The sequence below is a fragment of the Camelus ferus genome, chromosome 7 (assembly GCF_009834535.1).
Source record: "Camelus ferus isolate YT-003-E chromosome 7, BCGSAC_Cfer_1.0, whole genome shotgun sequence".
NCBI lineage: Eukaryota > Metazoa > Chordata > Mammalia > Artiodactyla > Camelidae > Camelus > Camelus ferus.
This window is the reverse complement of record NC_045702.1, coordinates 39851755-39875555: the sequence shown is the minus strand read 5'-3', so window position 1 is coordinate 39875555 and position 23801 is coordinate 39851755. Positions and strand designations below refer to the sequence as shown.

The following is a 23801-nucleotide window of genomic DNA, read 5'->3' as shown; positions in this document are numbered from 1 at the left end:
AATAAACTTCTCAGCATTTGCAAAGAAGTATCATTATATAGTATTTCATATTTATATTGATAGAGACATAATTCAATGAAAATATAAAGTTATTTTCTAGTAAAATAAAAATAAGATGTAATTAAAAACCATAAACAAAGTTAAAAGGTATATGACAAACAAACTGGACAGAGGTAGGGCAGAAATTGAAAGACAGTTTGTCAACTGAAGAATTACTATCCTTGATACATAAAGAGTTGTATGAATCAGTAATAAAAATATAAACATCCTAATAAAAAAATGAAGGAGGAAAATATAGGGAAACAGGCACTCTCACTATACTTCTACTGGGAGAGCACATTGGTTAAAAAAAAAAAAAAAACTTTCCAGAAAGAAATTTGATAATATACATCAAGAGCTTTATAATTTTTCACCTATTTCGACAGAAGAATTCCACATCTAGAAATTTACCCTAGATGAATAATTAGAGGTAGGCTCAAAGACTTCTGAACTTATATGTTCCTAACAATGTTATATACAGTAATGAAGAACTGGAAACTAAAATGCTCAGTAAGAGGATGGGTTTGACGATGATATTACATACAATGTAGCCACTTAAACCACATTTTCTAAGAATATTCAATATCAGAATAAAATCTTCAAAATTGAAATAGAAAAGGAAAATACAGTATTACGGTCCCAATTTAAGTGGAAAATTTTACTTAGAAATATGTATAGCAAATCAAATTTAAAAGAATTACATCAGTGACAATGAGTGTGTATATGTCCATGTATGACTGAAAAATTGTGCTGAACACTGGAATTTGACACAACATTGTAAAATGATTATAAATCAATAAAAAATGTTAAAAAAAAGAATTACATCAGAATTTCAACGATAGTTATATTTGGCTGGAGAATTTATGAGTGATTTTTATTTTCTTCTTTACATATTTTGTTTACATTTCAGGATTGTAACCTAAACATGTATCATACTTACACCAGAAAAAAAATGTTTAAAAAGTATTAAAGACTGAATAGAAACTGATCAAAGTTGATCAGTCTTGGCAATTGTTAAACCTACACATCTTTGTTTGGGAATAGTGGTTCTCAGCTCTAAGAGATGTAAAAAAATACACTGATTTAATCTTTCCTAACAACCATGTGTCCTGGCCTAGCTAGCTCTGTAAATCAGGTTGGTTAATAAAATCAAGACTTTAGATCCAATTCCATTTCTGATCAATTTAATAACAACATATATTCAAGTGCCCCATGCAGGGCAGCCTTTCTTGAAATTAGGGTTTTCTGGTAAAAAAGAATAATGAGCAAAACAGCCTGGGATAGTCTAGTACAAACCAATCACCAAAGGAAAAACAGATGCAAACTGAATTTCTTAACACCAGTCAATCAGCCAACATCACTTCTGAGAGAACTGAAAATGTTACAAAATATTAGTTGACCACCACCTTCTTAACTTTGCATTCCAACCTATAACTTTCTTTGCCAATTTTTTAAAATAACAGCTACCCCTTATCAGGCATTAACCATATGCAGGCTCTGCTCTCAGTGCTTTTATATATATAATTTCTGTCCTTTGCATCAACTGTGTGATGTGTATTATCATCCCCCAAAGGGAATGTTCTCAAAGAATTTACCTGAATTTGTCAAAGAGCACAGGGCAAGTAGGGAGTCAATCCTCCCTTTCCCCAACTAATCCCCTGATAAAACACACAAAACCCAGGGTACGTGCCATTGTCCACCCCTTTTTCCTATTCCTCCACTTCTAAATGCAACACCTCCTTCAGAGCTCAACCCCAGGCATCCTTCAGGTCCCAGCTACAATGTGCCCCAAACACCCGGACCAGAGTTATGGACAAGTTAGCTGAAGTCTCTATCTGTTAGCATACCTCACATATTTAAAAATTTATTAGTGCTTATTTTTCTGTCCTTTTTAAAGGGCCAGTTTTCCCTTGGAAAAGAAACTGTCTAATGCTCCCCCTAGGTGATCAGTTTCAGAAGCTAATTTTAGTAAGCCAGATAACTGCAAAGACATTATTTTGAAGTACCCCTTTAAATTGTGTGTTGTCAGGAGCTGGATTTTCAAGTGTGATGAGTGTAATTGATTATAAGAGAGTGCTTCTTCTGAGATGATGCAGTAGCTGCCACTGCTGCTTGCAATGCCTGCCAACAGGGAGGATTTAAACGTTTAAAGCATCCGGACAGACTAGGAGAGGCTGCACTTAGAATATGGAAGAGATGTTGCCTCCCTCCATAGTGCAGGATGCAACATCTGTCCCGAAATGGTAAGGGCCCAATTACGCCTCTAAAAAGTGCATAAATATAAACCCTTTGCCCAACTCAACATGAGCAGCCACTTGGACTGGGTTTTGTGGACAAGTCACAATGTTGGCCTTTGAAAAACTCCAACAGTGAGGTCCTGTCTCTCCCACACTAGAAGCAGCCTCTTGATGTATAAGGACGAAGACTGCAGAACGTGCTGCACCTGCTGCTCCCACCCTTCTTCTCACTTGTGCAGATACTGGGTGGATAAAAGTGTGCAGTGCTGTGCCTGGGGATACAACTCTCCTTGCTTGTTATGAGGGGCTGAGGCTCAGGGCCGGCAGGTGCTGGTGACAAGTTCAAGGCCCCTATTGAACTCCTATTCTTACTTTGAAAGAAACTGTGTCCTTCCTCCCCCAGAGACTGCAAACTTTGAGGACAAAGATGTCTGTTATTCAACTCTGTACGCTTGGCATGGAGCACGGAGACTGGCATACAGTAGGGACTTAGTAGATGTCAGCAAAAACTGACTTGTTGAAGGCTCATCTCCCCAAAACTCATTGGGATCAGCCTCCTCACTGAGCTCCAAGAGCCATCCACATCTGTCTCCCTCTGGAATCAGGCATCTCAGCTTCGTAAAACTTACCTCGGGTACGTGTTCCTACCTAGACGACAGTGTGAGCATGTGGGACACACGGATCACACAGTACATGCTCTATGCACACAAATACACATATGAGCAAATGAATTTCAACTTTCAAAAAAAACACAGATTTCAGTCTTTTTTTGTTTATAGTACCAAGAATCATGACTTTTCTGTCTGTGAATTTCTGCTTATCCCCAGAAGGTCAGCCTGAGTAATAACTAAAGGGAAATGAGAACAGGAAAGGAAGATAAAAATGTGTAAAGGAGATTACAGCACCTTCTACCCCAATGTAATGGCCAAGGTGGCTACGGGCCAGGTGTTACTTAGTTAAAAGAAGGAATAAAGGCCTCATAAATGTGCCATGTGACATGAAAAGAGAACGACAAGGTGGCCTAGCAGGCACCAAGAAAGAATAAGACCCATCCTCATTTCAGGAAGAGGAGCTCGGGCATATAGCACAAAGGCCATCCTGCTGGGAGGCTTGGCGGTCAGCCTCACTCTATCATGTGTTGAGTGTTAGATATAATGAAGATCAAAAGATGGTCCATCCTAACATTCAGCAATCTGAATCTGTATCCTGAGTTTGCCCCTCATCTGCAACACCTATATATGAGGGGAAGCAATGCCTTGCTTGGTGAGTGGGTCTGAGTGGTTCGGACAGGTCTCCTGCAAGACTCCCCAACAGTGCGTTACCTTTGGGCACCTTGGCCCTCCATCTCTCCCGATTGATGTGCACCACCTCAGTCCAAGTGGCTTTAAAACTCTTATAGTCAACAGGGATGACAGAATTGTTGATCGGGGCACTTCCTTCTGAGCCAGAGCTCTTGACGCCTGATCGCTTTGCATCTGCCGAATTGATGCTGTTCAAACTGGAGGATGAAGAAAACCACACCAGAGAGAAGGGTTAGCCTTTAGAAAGGGATGGCAATAAGCAAGACTAAGAGAGGAGTGGTTAACACCCTTCAAGTTATTGTGATGAAATTCCTGGGTCCTGAAACTTGTAATTCCTATTTTTCATACGCAACTGGAGGGAAATTATTCTCGGCAGGAAAAAAAAAAATCAAGCCTCATGAGTACTGATATTCCCCACAGTCCTCTTATTTCTTCTTTGTTGACTGATATCTTCTTTAGATCCCCCTCACGTGAATTTTCTGTCTTTGACTCTCTGGAATTAACTTATGTGAACCTGAACTCTACTTGGTTCCACAGTTCGCCCACCTGCCTCCACACCGACCACTTTTCCAAGTAACCCAGCCACGGGGTCCTCTTTCTCTCCAGGTCCACCTCCCCCTGGTACTCAAGAGCCTCTGATCCCAGGACCCCCAAAGCCAGAGCAAGGTGATTCCTTTACGCTCCTGGGGGAAGGTGAAGAGGCACAGACAGCTAGGACAGCGTGGGAGAGCGCCAGGCAGGAGGCCTGTTTTAAATATGAATGTCACTTTCAGTTTTAGCCATGGGTAACTTTAGAAAACACAGAAATGCATATAAATTATAACATAGGAAGCGCCATCCTTCTGGGAAACTATAAATTATCACACTTCCAGGGGGCTGGAGTGGCGACCTGACTCTATGCAAATCCACTGAATGGCAAGGCAAGCAAGGCAGATTCGATAAGCAGAGGAGGTCTGAGCCCAGTGCTTGCAGAGCCGGGGGGCTGTGGGACTCGGGCAGGGGGCGTCTGTCCCCCTCGTCAGCAGCCCTGACTGGGTCCATCCACCTTCAGCATCCCCGGGGTACTCTTGCCTTCCTTTCTGCTATTTATTCCTTCTCTAGCTCTCTTCTTCCCTTTTTCTTCTTCATTCAACTTCTCTCCTTTATGACAAAGCCCACGGTTCTGCATGGACGAGGAGGAGGGGGCAGCATTACCAGCAGTGGTACTACCGACCAGTAAAGACTGAGTGTTAGCTTTACTTGATCTGGCACTTCCTCTGTGCGGGGCCCTGTTACAAGGTAGATTAGAGAATTCATTTACTCCTCCCTGCAACCTATGAGTGTCATAATCCACATTTACTCAAATGGGGAGACTGAGGCAACTTGCCTGAGACGGCACAGCTAATAGGCAGTGGAGTCAGGATGTTTAACCCGGCAATCTGACTCCAGCGCCTGCACTCTTTAAGTCCTAATCTACGCTCAACATAATGATGTTGTGGCAGAAGGTGATTTAAAATTTCAGCTGTTTTCCCCTCTGCTTCATTTTCTTCCTGAACCTAGAGATAAGTCAGTTTCACTTCCTGTGATGACTCTGATCAGTGGTACTTTTTTTCTGGAGTATCGGGAGCAAGGACTCTGTAGGCACAGCAAGTCAAGTGCAGTGATTGGTGCTGTCATGAACAAAGGCACCAAAACAGAGAAAGGGGGGTGGTGGTGGTGGTGGTACTGGAACCTGCTGGTCATGACCTGGACCTTGGCCAGCTTGGAGAGGACAGAGAGTACAACTTCGACTCCTCTGAGAATAAGAAGAGGCAGGCGTATCTCTTATAAAAAGGAGGTAGGGTGAACGTAAGTATGACGTGCCACTCTCTTCCCTTCCAAAAGAAAAATTCTATCTTTAGGGACAGGCCACCCTGACCCCTCAGCCTTCAAGCTTTGGCACTGACCTTGAACGCCTCTGTCCTGTCCCGCCAGTTTGAGAGGTTTCATCAATTAGTGGACTCACAATCTTTTCTGTCATGTCCGTGAGCACAGTGAAGGTGGGTTCCACAATGAAATCAATGAAACCTGAAGAGAAACAGCGAAGCTTCAGAGAAACTACATATTAACTTGGGCCTCTTCCATATTTTCCCCATGCAAACTGATGAGTTGGATCTTTCTTTTAAAACTCATAGAGCGCCAGATCAGGTTAGGAGAGAATAAGCTGATCTTAATCATTCATTATATCCCTTGTTTTGAATATCATGAGTCAGTTCCATTTCTCCTACGTAACTTTCCTATGACTTTTTAGTAGAGCGTTCAATAAAGTGCTTAAAAAATGCAAATTCAACATCCACTATGTAAAAAACACTGTGATCAGTGCTGCATAAAGGACCAAGATGTGTAACACAACCTGCCTGCCCTTGGAGGTTTATAGGAGAAATTAAATGAGCAAAGAAATGGAAAGGACCAAAGGAGAAGCTCAAATAAAGGCCCCCGGGAAGGCAAAGGAGGGAGGATATTCTCCCTCCCACTGAGAGGGCTACAAACAGCATTGTGGAGGTTGGATGTTTGAGCTGAGCCCTATAGCCATTCATTCTAGGTAGAGGGGGTGAAATTATTTTGGAGTCAGAAAGGGAAAACCCAGAAGAACATAAATACAAAACAGAAACAGACTCATAGACATAGAATACAAACTTGTGGTTGCCAAGGAGGTGGGGGGGGGGGAAGGGACAGACTGGGAGTTCAAAATTTGTAGCTACTGACAGGCATGTGCGGAACAGATAAACAAGATTATACTGTATAGCACAGGGAAATAATATACAAGATCTTGTGGTAGCTCACCGCAAAAAAAAATGTGACAATGAATATATGCATGTTCATGTATAACTGAAAAATTGTGCTCTACACTGGAATTTGACACAACATTGTAAAATGACTATAACTCAATAAAAAACTGTTAAAAAAAAAAAAAAGAAAGAAAGGGAAAACCCAGGAAGACAGGTCATTATCAGTGCACGAAGGTTCCTAAGTACCAGGCTAAAGGTTTAGGACTTAGGCACTAGAAGCCCCTTGAGATGCTTGGGCAGCATTGTAATAAGATTTTTTTAAATGCAATTTGGGGAAATTAATCTGGCAAGATGGATGGGAAGGGAGAGAGCAATAAGGGATGAGGTTGGGAAAACTATTTTAGAAGCTATTGTAAAAGCTCAAAGTCACGGGAAGGAAGGTGGGATCCAGTGCCCTTTTAAGGAGAGAGTGTGGTGGAGGCACAGATACACGCACAGCAGGAGGCAGTCATGCCTCTAGGTGGGATCCGTCAGAGACTTCCAACAGGAGAGCAGAGAGAAGAGGGACAATGAGGGAGAGTGTGGCTGGGGAGAAAGATGGTGGGCTCAGTCTTAGACCTGCTGACTTGGGGTACCAGGGACACATCTGGATGGAAGAGGGTCAACAGATTTGGAAGAAACGGGGTTGGAAACTGGAAGAGGGGTCAGATCTGGAACTGTATCTTTGAGAGTTCGCCATGCTAGAGAGAGTTGATGTTGGGCTAGAGTGATTATCTCGACAGCTCAAAAATGCCCAAGTGTTCTGTGACACATCAGGAGAAAATATATGATCCGGAACTAATGGTGGTGACTCATTACACAGCCACATGAAAGCTGGAAGGAAACTAAAGGCCAGCCAAAGGAAATACGGTGTTTGGAAATGTACAAATGCTTATTTAGTTCTCACAATGACTAAAGAGGAAGTGATACTGGCATTTAATGCCCAGCAGTGAAGGGTGCTAAAAATTCTGTAACGTAATTGGCAAAACAAGAACCATCCCAAACAAATACCTATAGCATCCTGATAAGGAAATACTGATAGCCAAATTTGAATTGTAGTTAATTGCAGTATAATTTTAAGCTTAAACTGAAGTGTCTGATGACAGTATTTTCATATTTTCTTCTCATAAGTTAAATTCATTCCACATGTCCAAACCCAGACTAGCTCATCAGGCTTTCCCTCCAACCCTTGAAAGTGGGACCATGGACCAACCACTTAATCTAGCTTGTGGGCTGTACCTTAGCCTTGCATCCCGCTGAAGCCTTACTGTTTTATATGCCACCTCCTTCCAGCAGAGCCCCTGCACTGCCTTAGTCCGAACAGTCAACATCTCCTCCCTGTAATCCTGCAGGAGGTACCAGCTAGTGCCCTTGCCTCTAGTCTTCCGCAAAACCCTCCGATTAATCCTCCACAGTACTGACAGAGAAATCTTTCTTAGGCAGGGATTGGCCAACTTTCTGTAAAGGGCCAGAGAGCAAATTATTTTAGGTTTTGTGGACCATATTGACAAAAACTCCTTAACTCTGCCACAATAGTGCAATAGCAATCATAAACAATACGCAAATGAATGAGCTTAGCTGTGTTGTAATAAAACTTTATTCACAAGACTAAGCAGTGGGCTAGATTTGGCCCACAGGCTATGGTTAGCTGACTCTTATTCTGAAGCATCAATTTACATAGTTTTAACCTTCCTTAAAATTCTTTAGATATGCCCTCATTTCCTACAGGAAAGTATAAGCACATGCTATTCTTAATGCAATATATAATCTGGGCCTAATTTTCTCTCCAAACTTGTCCCTCACTGCAGTCTACTCCCTATTTACTGCTCTAGACATAAGAATTGGTAATTAATTCCTTGACCATACCAGACTACTTCAAATTTCCCTGTTTAGTATATGCTGATCCCTTGTCTGCAATGGCCTTCCATCCATCCCTATTTACCTCTAACACATATCACCATTTGCCTAGGCACTGCCTACTTATCTCCTTGAACTCAACTCAAATATTACCTCTCAGCAAGTCTGTCTGGGTCTAATGGCTTACACACTCTCTTCTGTACCATGTATAATCTCTACCTTAGCAGTGTAACACTGATAGATTTTGCTTTCTTAACATCTTGCCTACCACTCAATACTAGTTCAATGTCTTTGGGAACAGGTACCATGTATAATTTATCTTTGTTTTTTAATAACATCTGTTATAGTGCCTAGCAGTGCCTACCACCTAACAGGAACTCAATACATTATTATGAAAAAAATGAGTAAGTACTCAAAACACAAGTAGGAAAAAATCAATAAATCTTTGTTGAATCTATTTTTTGAATGATTTCAGACTTTTCCAAGGTGGAATCACTGATGACAATTTAAGTATGGCATTGGTACCCTCTCTCATAGTTGAAGATTTTTGTAATGCACATATATTATGATTACTAGCAATGCAAAAGTTATCTTTACAAAAAGAAAAAAAAGGTGCTAAAATTTTTTTTAAATGGGGAAAGGAAGGAAGAACAGAAATATTTTAAAAGAGCTGTTTCTGGAAGCAAGGTTATCCAGGAAATGGTGCTGTCTTGGAAACAGGGCTAGAGGAAGTACTGAGGAGACTTCCAGTATTGCATGCAGAACAGAGGGGCTGAAAATGAATGGGTTTCTCACTACTAATTCTTGTCATTGCCTTAGAAAGTTGAAGCCTCTCTTTCTTTTGGCAGGGAATGATGGAGACAGCACAGTCTCACTGTCTAATCCTCCCAGGAACCAGCCACACTTCAGGGAGAAGATGGGGAGAGTGGCTCCATCAACCCAACCAGCCAAAGCCATCATGAGCACAGAACAGCAGAATGGAGCCAGGTTCCCACCCAGAGTCACTGGGAGAATCTGAGTGTACTTCCAGACACCCCTCTCTGGTTTTTCTTTCCATCCAAAGGGCTGGCAAACACGTACCTACTTGTGACTGGGCAACCATGGTCGACTTCCGGTCACACAGAGGAGAAAAAGGCAGCCCCAGCTCTGCTTCTCTATCACCCTAGAAAAACAGGAGGGCAGAGTAAATTAAGAACAGCCGACTGAACCACCCAGATTTCATCTCACAATTTCAGCTGCTATGAAGGCCATTGGTCTTTACTTTAATTGTTACAATTACACTATGTAATAAGTCCTTACGGACCCTGCTTCTCTGCATAAAAGACACCAAGAGGCTGAAATCCGCTTGGGTCCAATCATTCCATCCAACTGCAAAGGCACATGCTGTTGTATAGAAAGCCTCATCAGGCAGCAATAGGTTCCCCGAGGAAAGCAAGAAAAGCAACATGCCCTGTGGCCTACAGCCAGCACTGCAGTCAGATTTCCTGTGTGTTCTTGAGTTGTCCAGTGCCAACCTGCAGCCTTTCTTGAGCTAGCCACCCGCTCCCAGCTGTGGGCAGTGTCCAGGACACAAATTCTAATGGACCTATTTGGATTCACACTCCTGGTACTGCCTAAAGCCACATACAACTGGAGTATGTGCTTCTGGGGTCTTCACTGCTGGGCTCAGTCCATAATAAAAAAGGGATCAAAAAAGAAAAAGCCAACTAAATAGTTTTTTGTGTTTATCAAGTTAGACAATAATAAAACATGATTCTCTGGCCAGTATGTTCTCAATCTCACTACAAAGCATCACTAAAATAAGCCAGTGCTATGCAGAGTCTAAATAATGATGGAGATGATTTTTAAGAAGTGTTCTGAACCAGAGCTCAGTACTCAGACACACACCTAGAGGAAAGGGAAAACGCATCCCCCTTCCTAGAGCAGCGAAGTTGTGCTGATTCATTTTCCTAGAAAAGAGTCTGCTCAGGATAATGGCTACTGACTTGGGCTGGAGTCTAGCCTTGCTCCCACAACCTGTGTGACCATCAGAAGTTTATGTTCCCTCTCTACATTTCGGTTTTATGATCTATAAAATGTGGGATAATAATCCCTTCCTCAGAGTTACAATGAGGATTAAATGAGAAAATGTATGTAAATAAGTAAAAAGGACAATTATTGTTTCCCTGTAGGTATTTCTAATACTTAAGTGATGATCTGAGAAACATTCAGTGAGCTTGTTACATCTACTACTCTCTGATCATAATAAACATCACCAATGAACTAATAATAAATAAAAAGTAATAACAATCTGGTTCAACAACTAGGCCTAGTTCAAAAACTGGATGCCTTTTCTTTCTAAAGCATGTTACCAAAGAGAAAGGATGCTAGTTCACATGCACAATTAAGATCAACTGAAAAGAAGGAAAAGGAATGGGCGTCTGAGGAAGCTGAACAGGAGGAGGGGTCACAATGGGCGCTGGGGACATCCAAGGGCCTCAGGAACAGCTCTGAAGTGGCTTACTTCCTTCTGTACCTTTTCCTGTATGGACACCACATGGGACACAATGGCTCCTGTTTCCGAGTATGTCTTGCTGAGGGCCACTCCATCTCTCATGTGACATGATAAAAATAATCCCCAAGCTAATTCTGTCGGGCAGTATGATAAGAAGAAAGAGCATTTATAATGTGAAATTGTACTTGTATAGATGGTTTAGTGGGATAGCTCAGCTAACACAAATAAAACCCATCCTTACTCCCTATGAAGTAGGGATACAAGTGGTTTTGTTGGTGCATTTTAATGGGGGTGGTTTAGAAGAAGAGGCTGTGAACACTAATCATTTGACTGATAAGACGTATGCATTAATTTGGATTTTATTACTGAAAAAGTGCATATTAAGCAACTTCTTATCCCATGGACTTGCCCATACTCACAACTGCACACCACTTACATCTTTTGGATTTAATTAATCTGAGAGTAGATTCAGCTACTAAAAGTCACTGAGATCCCTTTATAGGACAGCTATATTTATAAACTGGAAAAAATGCAGAAAGTAACATGGAAGAAAGTACTTCTACAAGTGAATCCAACTTGACTGAAACAATATTGTATGACTCCATCACTGTTGGCCCTTGTAGAATTATTCATACATTTTCCTCTTTATTAAAGAGGTCGATATTTTCAAAAAAAAAAAAAAGGCAAAAGTCTCAGTTGGCACAAAGGATTTTTTTTCAACTAACTCATTTTTTTCTTCCAGAACAGTGCAGAAAAATAAATAACTATTATTCTTATGGTAGGGGGTTAAGATTGTTGACTGATAAAGACATGTAGTTGATCTACAAAAGGAACACTATGAATGTTCGTTGAATGAATGAAAAGATGAACTTGGTTAGAAACACTCAAGTTCCTTTGGCCACTTGGACACTGATGACAAGCAAGCTGGGGGAGCAGTTAAGCAGTTAGCTTTTCACAAACCACCCCTTTCCATTTCCTGTCCACACAGCTAAACTACATTTCCCAGAATTTCCGCCAGTTTGTGCTAGATAACAAAACAAAAGGAGAGGGGATGTATCTCCACCCCAGTTCTGGCATATAAGATCTCCTGTGCCAACTCCTCTACGTTCTCCCCTTTTGCTGCCTTGATCCAGATAAGCACCATGGAAGTCACGTAGATGGTAGAGTCTGGGTCTAAAAGCACTATTGTAAACCACCCACTGATTAAGAAACACTTGTCTGTATTTTACACGAGTGAGTGATAAAATTCCACTTTATGTGTACTGTTAGGCATTTTGGGGTTTGTCCGTTACAGCAGCTATCTGTAAGCAGCAAACCAAGTAAGAGAAACAAAGGTTCTTTGTGTACTGGCAGTTCACAGGGAAGAAGGCATCCCTCAGTGCAAGAGCTTCAAAAGACCATTAGGTGCATCTCAAGTGATTTCTAGGTAGAGTGAAGAAAAAGTTCTTGATTAAGAAGGCAACAAAAGCATCAGACAAAATGCAGCAATGTACACCCCTTTTCCTAGGGGAAGAGGTTACAAAGGTGAGGTATAAGAAAATTACTGTGATTTTGGACTTAAGATAGTATAGTAAAGACATCTTTGCCTTTCCTTTTCAGAATTTATCCTCTCAAACAGGAGATGGAAAAAACAGAAACACAAATACTAGGAGAAATGTGCAATCTCAAATCAAAACTATATGAGGAATGGAGGCCAAACGCTGTGACTATCTGAGAGGGGTCAGGTAAGATCCCCAGAGAAGAGGCCAATGGCCACAGATCTCAGATAAAGCTTGACGAATATCGGTCTCTAAAGTTCACTCAGCTAGGAAAAATACCTTGCATCCATCACATGGGAAACCAGAATAGTCAGCAGGCGCTGATGCGGGGAGCTACTCTGAACCCTATTTAGCTCCAAGAATAGTAGAGAAGAAAGTTGAATGAGAAACACACAGGCATGGCAAGAGAGTGGGTAGATGGCAGAGACTGAATTGTGAGCAGTCCTACAACTGTTGCCCATTGTTGGCTGGGAAGAAATAAAGACTAACACACACACACACACACACACTCCCCACATCACAGAAGCCTTGTAATAAACCATGGAGAATCCCTGCTAGCTTAGAATAGTACTGTCCCAGTTTCTTCCTGGCACATATCACCTACAAATAACTGGTCTAAAAATGATGCATTTCACTCAAAGATGACAAACAATAATAAAGTGAAAAAGAAGGAGGGGAAGGAAGAGGAGGAGGCACTACCACCACTACAAGGAGTGAAAAGATACCTCACACAAAAAAAGGGAAAAAAAAGAATACAAGAACAGAAAAATAAAAATAACAGATAGGAATGCTCACCAGAAAAAAAAAGTGCCATGACCAAACATATTGCCATGATCTGAAAGAAGTTTCTGAAATCATCAAGAACAAGGGCCCAGGAAAAATATGGAAAAGAGAAACAGAACCATCATATAAATGAAGAATGCACTGCAAACAGCACAAAGGAGAGCTGTTCTTGATAAAAACACGTGAAGGGACATGGAGTTCAGGAATGAAAAAAAATACCACTGACAAGAGTTTAAAAACATTGAAAGGAAAACACTACATATGGAAGAAAAGCAAAGAGGCAATATGTGAATAATTGCTTTTCCTAAAGAAGAGAACTAAACAAATGGAAAAGGAAATCATTCAATATTTAATCAATGTAACTTGAGTTTATACAGAAAAAAGAGCATGCCAGGTCCCAAGAAAAGCTATTATAGAACGATCATTATTGAAATATATCCTAGTAATGTCTCTGGGCTTCAAAGGTAAAGAAATGATCCTTAGGGCACAGCAAAAGATGTTTATCACCTAGACATGGAAATAAGTCTAGCGTAGCCTCCAACCTCTCTATAGCGATATTCACAGGTGGGGTGGAAGGCATTTGAACAAAATCTAAAACGGACCTTGGGGAAAGAAAGTTTAATCCCAAAACTGTCTTACTCAAGCAAACTGGGACCCAAGTATAACAGCAGCAGAAAAACTTGCAAACACACAGGAAAATGTGGTTTTTAGCACTTCTAGAAGAAACCACTCGAGAAACAGCTCTCACCAACTAAAGATGAACGGATCAACCACAAAGTGCCGGCACTGAGTAGAGCCAAGAAAAGAACAATCGGAGAATTACGCCTTCACCAAATTTGTTTACTTTCCACCTTTCTGGGTCACATCGTTTGGGGTATGTTTTTTGTAAACAGGATATAGCACCTGAGATAGAATGCACATTTAGAAAGTATGGACAATTTAGACCACCACTGGAAAATGACATAAACAAATACCTCCATCTGAAGCAACTCTTGGGTAAAAGAGAAATCAAAACCAAAATTATAGAATATTTAGAAAAGAATGACTGTAGACACACTGCATATCAGAACCTACGTGATTCACGATAAGAAAAACTCCTAGCCTTGTATTTTCTAATATCAAACAGGCAAAATAAAAATAAATGTATTGAGCATCCAACTTAGGGAGTTAGCAAAAGAAGAAAATAAACTCAAGCAGAAGAAATGAATTAATAAAAATGAAAACAGCAACTGACATCATAAAATAAAAAAGAAATAATCAAGCAATCAAACAATTAGCTAATTTCAGAGAGAAGGAAAAATAACACTGATAATGAAATAAGAAATAAAAATGGGGAAATAGCCACAAACTCAGTAGAAATTAAAAGAAATGTAGGAGATGTTTGCAAAATATAAAAACATACAGCAATACTAAAGAAATGAATCTCAAAAGTTTTACAAGATGCATTTACCAAAAGGGGCAAACTTATACTTTTTTAAACTCAATATATATTTAAAAGGACCTGAGGCAGTGGCTTGGATTTTATAAAATAAGGTTATAAAACTGAAGATGTAACTTAAACTTTTAGCAAAGCAATAGAAGGTCTGATCTATTGGCACTGAGGCTATGCTCTTATTCTGAAATATAACCCAACTTCAAAATGTAATTTTTTCAAAGACTCTACAGTCCCATTGAGATTTCCCATTTGAACTGTCCAACTTAAAATCTATTGTTAAGAGCTGAGGCAACATTTCTCCTACAGGGGTTACTTACCATGGCTTATGGCATTTGGATTAAAATATTAACTCAATAAAAATAATCATAATTACTAAAAAAATAGTTCCAGTCCAGTGAGCTAACATTCCATTCCCAATTGGAAAGAAATTCAATATGGTTATTTTCACATTGCCTCTGGTACATTTTCTTTCAATATAAGCTTATGTGTATGCAAACAGGTTTCTTTTAATGGGAAAAAATGTTCACATATTTAAGTAATTTCTCATATTCACTCTCTCACAATTAAAAAAAAAGGAATCACTTCAATATGTCAAACTTGTATGTGTTAGCTATGATTTACCTCTCTCTGGCTACTGATTAAATATCTAGCTATTGGGGGTGTCAGTACAAAAGCAATTATCAAAAAGAGCATATGACCAGGGGAGCAGATATCTAGAGAAAATTCTTTCATTAATATTAGAAAAATAACTTCTAAAAAAATGGCTCAAAATTAGCTCTCCATTAAGGATGAATCTGCAGAGTCATTCTTACATATGCAACACAGCCACACCTGTATACCTCTAGTTCCCCTCCCATCCTTGGGTTTCCCTTAAGAACTACTCTGTGAGGCCAAGCAACAACTATGCAAGGGGAAATAGCCACATGCTGAATAGGGCACCTGCTGGTGTATTCACAGAACAGCTTAGGGGGGCACGCGTGTGTGCATGGGATGATGTGCACCCCTGGACAGAATGAAGGCAATGTAGAACATTTAATGCTGGAAGGATCCTTAGAAAAAAATCTGGTCCAACTTTCCTTTAAATTTCCACACCCTCAAAAAAACAAATCACAGATAAGACCACTGGGATTTGCAGATATTAACTACTATATATAAAATAGATAAACAACAAGGTCCTATTGTATAGCATAGGGAACTATATTCAATATCTTCTAATAGCTTTACAACAAAAAAGAACAGGAAAAGGATTATATATACACACATATAACTGAACCACTATGCTGTACACCAGAAACTAATACAACACTGTAAATCGACTATACTTCAATTAAAATAAATAAATGAATGAATGAATAAATACATAGATTTTTTTAAAGACCATTGGGAACTAGAAGAGTTTCATTAGTCTCAGACCACAAACCAGTTGGAATAAAAGGGCCTTCTGAACTTAAATACACTGTTAACTCTAATCCCACCTCATTGCCAGATGTTGTGTATAGCTCCAGAAGGGAAAAAAAAAACAAAACACAGATATGCCTTCTATAATTTCTCCATTCAAACTAGAATCATAAGAAGGAGAGTGATCATAAGAGTACTCTGCTTCCAAATATCTGAGTGACCAGTGAAAGAGTATATCATGCATCAGTTTAGGGGACAAAGTTAAGACTGGTGTTAATAAACAGTGTTTCATGGAATCTCAGAGGTCTCTGAATCTGTACTGTAACCTCCCAAAGTAAATTAACAAGAATTAATGAATTAACTGTATTAACCTGAAATTAACTATAATTTAGGTCCCACAATCTACATATCATCTTGCCTTCAGCCTCAGGATCTCAGGTCCCGAAGCAGATATTTTATCGACAGCTCCTCTTGAGAAGAGCTTAGCACACGTGCCTGGGATTGAGAAGACAGCAGTCTTGGTGCTCTGCATTTATTTATCTTTCTATTTCTCTACTTCTGTGCACCTCTTTTTTTTTTTAATTTTAAAGCAATGTATATTCATTAAAGACTGTCTATTCTTGTAGAAAACACAACCCTGTGTCTTAGGATGTAGTAAGTTCAAATATAATTGGCATAGTAGAGTCTAGTGATTTCCTGACCCCAACTTGCTCCACCTGGTTTTGGAGTCTGACAACATGGGCTTGTCTGCTAGAAAGGAACAACCCAACCAATTACAGCAGAGAAGTGAGTTAAAGATTAACATCTTAACCCCACAGGGCAATGCCAAAGTGACTGTCATTTGGTCATTTCATTAGAAAAAAAAAGTAGGATTCCTCAGATGACATTTTGACAAAAGACTGCCACAAGGAAATGCTTTTTTTCCCCCTAAACATAAATGCATAGGCTAGAAATACCGTAACGTTCTGAGAATCAGAATTTAGGTGAGATTCACGCATCACATAAACAGAAGGCAAAAAGAAAAAAAAAAAAAAAAGCTGTGACCTCTCCCTCGAAAAAGATGATTGTAATCGCAACAGTCCTTCTCTCTGCATTGCTGAAATCTACAGTTCAGGAGGTATCCACTGGCGACAGCAGCGAGATGGGCACAGCAGCAACAGGGTACCTGTCTGAAGAACTCCTCCAGGAGCGACATCGTCCAGCGATGGTGGAGCTCCCAGGCTTTTGCTGGATGGCTAATGTCTGCTGTGTGTAACATCAGTGATAACGCTTTCGGCTTTTCAATTCTGTAAACCCAAAGGAACCAAACACATGATGACCAAACTTGCAGAACCTCTGTAAGAGTTTTTAAAAATCCCTATTTAAAAAAAAAAAATCTCTTCCATTCTCCCATCTCAAACTCAACTGCAGCTGAACTGGGAGAAAAGCATCATTTCATCCTACAGCTGGGATAACAGTCAGCGTGGTGCCCATGTCTATTGAACTGGACACCTCAAAAACTGACTCAAAACCATTTCTGGAATGGCTGCCATCACTCAAAAGACAACAAGAATCCAAAAATCATTGATTTTCATTTATTGCCTCTGCACTAAGTGGATCTTTGATAATTTCAGTTTCTGACAGGGAAATATTTTACATTCTAAATGGGGCAAATTATTACTGGTTCCATTATTTATTTCAACCCTGAGGAGAACATATCAGTGATAGGTACAATTTTCATGCTGTCTCCTCTAAGCATCATTATTTTATGAGGTCACTCAGAGATAAACTTTAAAGGTACAGTGACACGGACAAGCGCCAGGTCAACACCTCTAAAAACACAGGATGTCACAGGCCCACTCACGCTTCTGGCTGCTGCAGAGCGGTCTTCATAGCTTTGATTTGTTGGAAATGACAGGACATATCCGTGGCCATCACCATCTCAATTACCAAGGTCCGAAACTCCCTTTCAGGGACACCCCATGGAGAAAAAAGGATGGGAGGAAAAATGGAAAGTAAAAATTAGTTTACAATTTGCCACTTCTAATCAAAATCAGTTAATGAGTTGTGACATTTTGAATCTAACTTGAACCTTTTAGGTGAACTTTTTTATGAGGCATAAATGAAGGTTAAAGAGTAAGGAAATCACTTATTAGGAATATGCTATGTGGAATGCATATATCATTTGGAAAATTAACTCACAGGAAAAATTCCAGTGAAACTGAAAGTGTAGCAAAGCATTCCTTTCTCAACTGAATTCAAAGTTTTAAGAAAAAATCAATTTGAAATTAATCCTAGGAGGTGGACAGATAATCCATACTACACTTTGGGTCTAGGTATTCCACTTTTTAAATAGACTAGGTTCATGGAAAAATTGAAAAGATAGTACAGAGAGCTCCCCTATACCCTCTCTCCCCTGCAGTTTCCCTCACTAGTAACATCTTATATTAATGTGGCACATGTGTTACCACAGATGAACCAATATTGATATCTTATATTCACTCCAGCCCCTAGTTTACCTGAGGGCTCACTCATGCTGCACAGTTCTATAGGCTTTGACAAATGTATACTCTCATGTACCTACCAATGACAGTATTGGACAGAATAGTTTCAACACCCTAAAATCCCCTTGCTCCACCTATTCATTCCTCTTGCCCCTGAACCCCTGTCCAACACTGATCTTTTTACTGTCTCTAAGAACTTTATTGAATTAGAATTTGCACAGAACAAACTGCTTCCATATATGTTGCACAATTCAGTGAGTTTTAACAGTTGAGTAAACTTTTGGAAGTACCACCACATCATGGTTCGGAACATTCCATCACCCTCAAACCTCTTTGCAGCTCACCTCTCCCTCTATCCACAAGGCAATCTTTGATCTGCTTTATGCCTAGACAGTTTGCATTTCTGGTCATGTGTGTGTGTGTGCGTGTGTGCGTGTGTGCGTGTGCATGTGTGTGTACCTATACATATATTTATAACTAGAAAATGCAAACTAGAGAGGCATAAAGCAGATACATATGTGCATGTGTATATATACACATAGATACATAGTATGTATGTAGAGTGCATATGTGTGTGCACACCTGTATTAAACTAGACACTCGCTATACACACATACATGTACCTACGTACATTCACACACACATATAAAATACAAAATGTACTCTTTTGCTTCTGGCCTTTTTCACTCCTGCATAATGATTTGCAATTCATCCAAACAGTTGTTCATCAATAGCTCATTTATTTTTACTGCTGAATGGTATTTTATCACACGAAGACACCACAATTAATTTACCCATTCACCAGCTGATGGACATTTGGGTTATTTGATTCCAGTTTGGAGCTCTTATGAATAAAGCTATGAGTTTCATGCACAAGTAATTGTGTGGGTGTATGTTCATTTCTTTTGGATAAATACCTAGGAGTAGAACGGCTTGTTTTTAAGCCAGCTGAGTGTTTAACTTTACAAAAACTGCCTAACATTGTTCAAAGTAGTTGTATCACTTTACATCTGGACCATTGGTGTATGGTCCAAGGTACAGAAAGTTCCAGGTTTTCTGTATCTTTTGCCTACTCTTTGTAATGCCAGTATTTAATTTCAGCCACTTGAAGGGACACGTAGTCATATCTCACTGTGTTTTTCATTTGTATTTCTTTGATGACTAGCAATGTCAGGCATCTTATCATGTACTTATTGGCCATTTGTATATCTTTACTTAGGGAAATGTCTGTTTCAGACTCTTCTTTTTTTTAATGAACAGATGACTGATTTACAATATTATATTAGTTTCAAGTGTAAAACATGATTCAAAAAATTTATACATTATACTTCATTTAAAGCTGTTATAAAACACTGGCTATATTCTCTGTGTGGTACAATATCCCCTTGTAGCTTATTTATTTTATACATAGTAGCTTGTACCTCTTTCCTTGACCCTTCCCCTTTCCCCCTGGTAACCACTAGTTTGCTTTCTGTATCTGTGAGTCTGTTTCTGTTTTGTCATATTCACTAGTTTGTTTTATTTTTTAGATTCCAGATATAAGTAATAGCATACAGTATTTGTCTTTCTCTGTCTGACTTATCTCACTAAACATAATACCCTCCAGGTCCATCCATGTTGTTGCAAATGGCAAAATTTCATTCTTTTTTATGACTGAGCAATACTGCACTGTATGTATATACCACTTCTTTTTCCATTCATTTGTTGATGGACTCTTAGGTTGCTTTCATGTCTTGCCTGTTGTGAATAATGCTGCTATGAACACTGGAGAGAATCTCTTTTTCTAATTAGTGTTTTCGTTTCTCTTCGGATATTTAAACAGGAGTAGAATGCTGGATTATATGGTAGTTCTATTTTTAGTTTTCTGAGGAACTTCCATACTGTTTTCCACAGTGGCTTCATCAATTTACATTCCCACAGTGTACAAAGATACCCTTTTCTCCACATTCTTGCCAACATTTGTTATTTGTGCTCTTTTTGATGACAGCCATTCTGACAGGTGTGAGGTGCTCTCTCATTGTGGTTTTGACTTGCATTTCTCTGACGATTGGAGGTGTTGAGCATCTTCCCATGTGCTTGTTGGCCATCTGTATGTCTTCTCTGGAAAAAATGTCTATTCACGGACCTTGCCCTTTTGAAAACTGACTTGTCTGTGTTTTTATTGAGTTGTAAAAGTACACTATATAGTCTGGATACAAATCCTATGTAAGATATATGTGTTGTCAATAATTTCTCCCACTTACTGTCTTGCTTTTTTCAGTGCCTTTCAAAGAGCAAAAGTTTCAAATTTTAATACAATTTTTTTTAATGCTTCATGCTTTTTAGGGAGACCCTCAGCTACCCCAAAGACTTCATTTTCCTCTGGAAGTCTTACCATTTTGCTCTTTTACATTCAGGTCTGTGATCAATTTTGAGGTAATTCTGAGTATACTGTAAGGTAAGGGTCAAAGTTTTTTTTATATGTGTATGGATATGCATTCGTCCCAACATTGTTTGATGAAAAGCTTTTCCTTTCCCGATTGAATGTCTTGGTCATCAATGACTTTTGTCATCAATCAATGATAAGTCAGTTTCTGAACTCAGTTCTGTTCCATGGATCTGTATGTACGTCTACGCTTTCGCTAATTAAACTGTCTTAATTACTGTAAGCTTTATAGTATGCCTTGAAATCAGGTAGTGTGGATCCTATAAACTTGTTCTTCTTTAAAATTGCTTTGTTTGCATTTCTACATAAATCTGAGATATATGTGTTCAATAAATCTTATACATTTGTATACCATGACCTTGCAAGATACATGATTAGTTCTAGTAGCTGCTTACAAATTCTTAGGATATTCCACTTACAGAATCAGGTCATCTGTTAATACAGACATCTTAACAGTGCAGATGATGGTAAGATCAGGCATTCTTATCTTGTTCTCAACCTTAGGGAAAAGCATTCAGTTTTTCACTATTAAAGCACCATAGCAGCGATAGGCTTTTCACAGGTGCCTTTTATCAACTTGAGGAAATTTGCTCTAACTTGCTGAGAATTTTTACCATGCCTCAGTGTTGAATTTTGTCAAACACTTTTTATGCATCTATTGAAATGACCATATGCTTTTCTATTTTTTAACATGGTGAATTATTTTTAATTGAGCTTTAAATGCTGAGCTAACCTTGCATTCCCAGAATAAACCCTATGTATTAGTCAGGATTCTCCCGAGAAACAGAACCAAGAGGACAGGTATATATAGAAAGAGATTTATTTTAAGGAATTGGCTTATGTGATTATGGAGGCTGACAAGTTCCAAGATGAGTCGGCAAGTCACATTTTCCTGCTCTCTGTGCTGTTATTTAGATTGTCACCGAATTTAAATTTCCCCTTATTTGGCAATCTCTTTTCTGGCGTTCTAATTCACTTGCTAGCAGCTCTGAATTCCCACCTGGTTTCTCTAGCCAGAAATGCAGTGTTTTGCTGGATCACTCAATTTTACAACTTGTTTTGATCAGAGGTAGTATTCAGATTATTCACAACTAGTCCTTCACAAATACCCACCGATAAGAATGCAGAGTTAATGATAAACAGTCAGGATGGTTGCACTGGTGAACATCAGTGTGTTCCAGTGTGGTCTGTGGCAATGATTCTGGGTTTAGATACTGCCTCAACCAGCCTCACTAACATCATAGTAGACAACAATGATTGAGGCTTCTGATCACAGCAGAGTGGAAACACAAATAATACAGCTGAATTTTTGACAAAAGTATATTTAAGTGAAAAATAGAACATCCTTAACAAAAATATAGATAACAGAGGTGGCAGATCTACGCTTTGAAATATGTTAAGAGGCAAATCATGCCCATCCAGCCACACTCCCACGTGTCCACAGATCCCACATTCCCGTGATATCAGCACATTAAAAGCAACCTGACAAAGTTCACCAAGAGCCTTAAAGCAACAAACATTCTTTGATCCATGAATTCTACACATAAAAATGTATTAAAGAGATATTCATTGTAGGATTCTTTATAATAACCAAAACACATAAATGCACTCATACTCACACACTCAAAATAAAAGTAATTATGGAACTTCCACAGATGGAGTATTATGTAGCCATTTAATATAATATTTTAATACCATGGGATAGTGGCCACAGGAATATGTCACACAGACCTCTTACTACAGGAATTTAATTGGCCACGGGCTTCAGCTACTACATTCTGAAAACTATTGCCATTTTTGCCCCAAGGCAATGTTTCCCATGGGCTGCTCCAAGCCAATGACTGAGGGCATCCCTTACTGGGGGACATGGGGCTCCAGTGATGGCTGACTTTGGCTCAGGAATTCCCTGACAGCCTCCCTGAACTTTCTTTAGGCTGCATGGAGATCTAGGATATTTCTACCCAACTTTCCTTCCCTCCCTCTTTCCTCTGGGAAGGAAAGAGGGAGGGGAGGAAGGAGGAGGAAGGAAGGAGGAAGGAAGCAAGAGAGGGAGGAAGGAAGGAAGGAAGGAAGGAAGGAAGGAAGGAAAAAGGAGGCAACCATGCCCACTTTGGAGCACTTCATTAGATTGTCCTGAAGCCAGGAACATACACTACCTAAACAAGGCCTTACACAAATCCTTCAAAACTGGGATGTATCTGAAGATGTGTGAAGCTGTTCTCTGCCATATTCAAGCCTTTCATTATACTTTTACAAACATTTAAATTGGATAGAGGGTTCCTTTTTTGAGAAGATTCACATTGATTAACTGAAATGCTCTGCATTTTTTAGATGTTGCCTAAATCTAACTTTTCCTAATAAAATTCAAGCCAAATATTTCTCTATGTTTTCATCAACCAGAGCTGCATGGAAACTAACAGCCAATTCTAAGTGAAAATCAGTTTTAGATGTATTGTTCAGTATGGCTTATTTCTCTGAATCTTTGCATAATGGCACAGAGATGCTCAATAAACAGCTGATCAGTTAATTAAAATATAAATATTATTTGCATCACATTAGATTCAGAAGTTTGTAAGTATTTAAGTGGTTTTGCCTGTAAGCTTTGAGACGCCTGGACCTATATATTTACAGCTACAATGATCTGCACGCTTGCTGTATACATCACAAAGCCTGCTCAACATTTTAAAGGGATTATGTCATTTATTACTACCCTAACCAAATTACAAGGTAAATGTTAGTGTCTATTTCCTAGAAATTAAATTTTCAAAAGGTGTAAAGGGGCTGAGTAATTCCTAAATGTCACACAGCTAGTCAATGACTGTGTCCATATTCAAACGCAGGTCTGTCCAAGTTCAAAGACACACAGTATTATTTAGGCAACAGAACTAAGTACTCGTGATTATTTTAAAGCATCGATTTCCTTAGCAAATTTTGGAAGATTTTTTATTAAGAAGTCTAAATAAATACAAAGTGAAACAAAATTTAGATGATAAAATTCAGGTTTAAGAAGGTAATATAAAGGTTT

The 23801-nt window shown here is 39.3% G+C and overlaps 1 protein-coding gene across 1 annotated transcript in view; it reads right to left on the bottom strand.

Moving 5' to 3' along the window:
* The window catches only part of PDE1C (phosphodiesterase 1C), a 474248-nt gene that overhangs the window by 53244 nt on the left and 397203 nt on the right, over positions 1 to 23801 (bottom strand). The window contains 5 exon segments of the mRNA XM_014561810.2: positions 3599 to 3774; positions 5503 to 5623; positions 9301 to 9382; positions 17034 to 17154; positions 17712 to 17813. Of these exon segments, the coding sequence (XP_014417296.2) occupies positions 3599 to 3774; positions 5503 to 5623; positions 9301 to 9382; positions 17034 to 17154; positions 17712 to 17813 (602 nt within the window).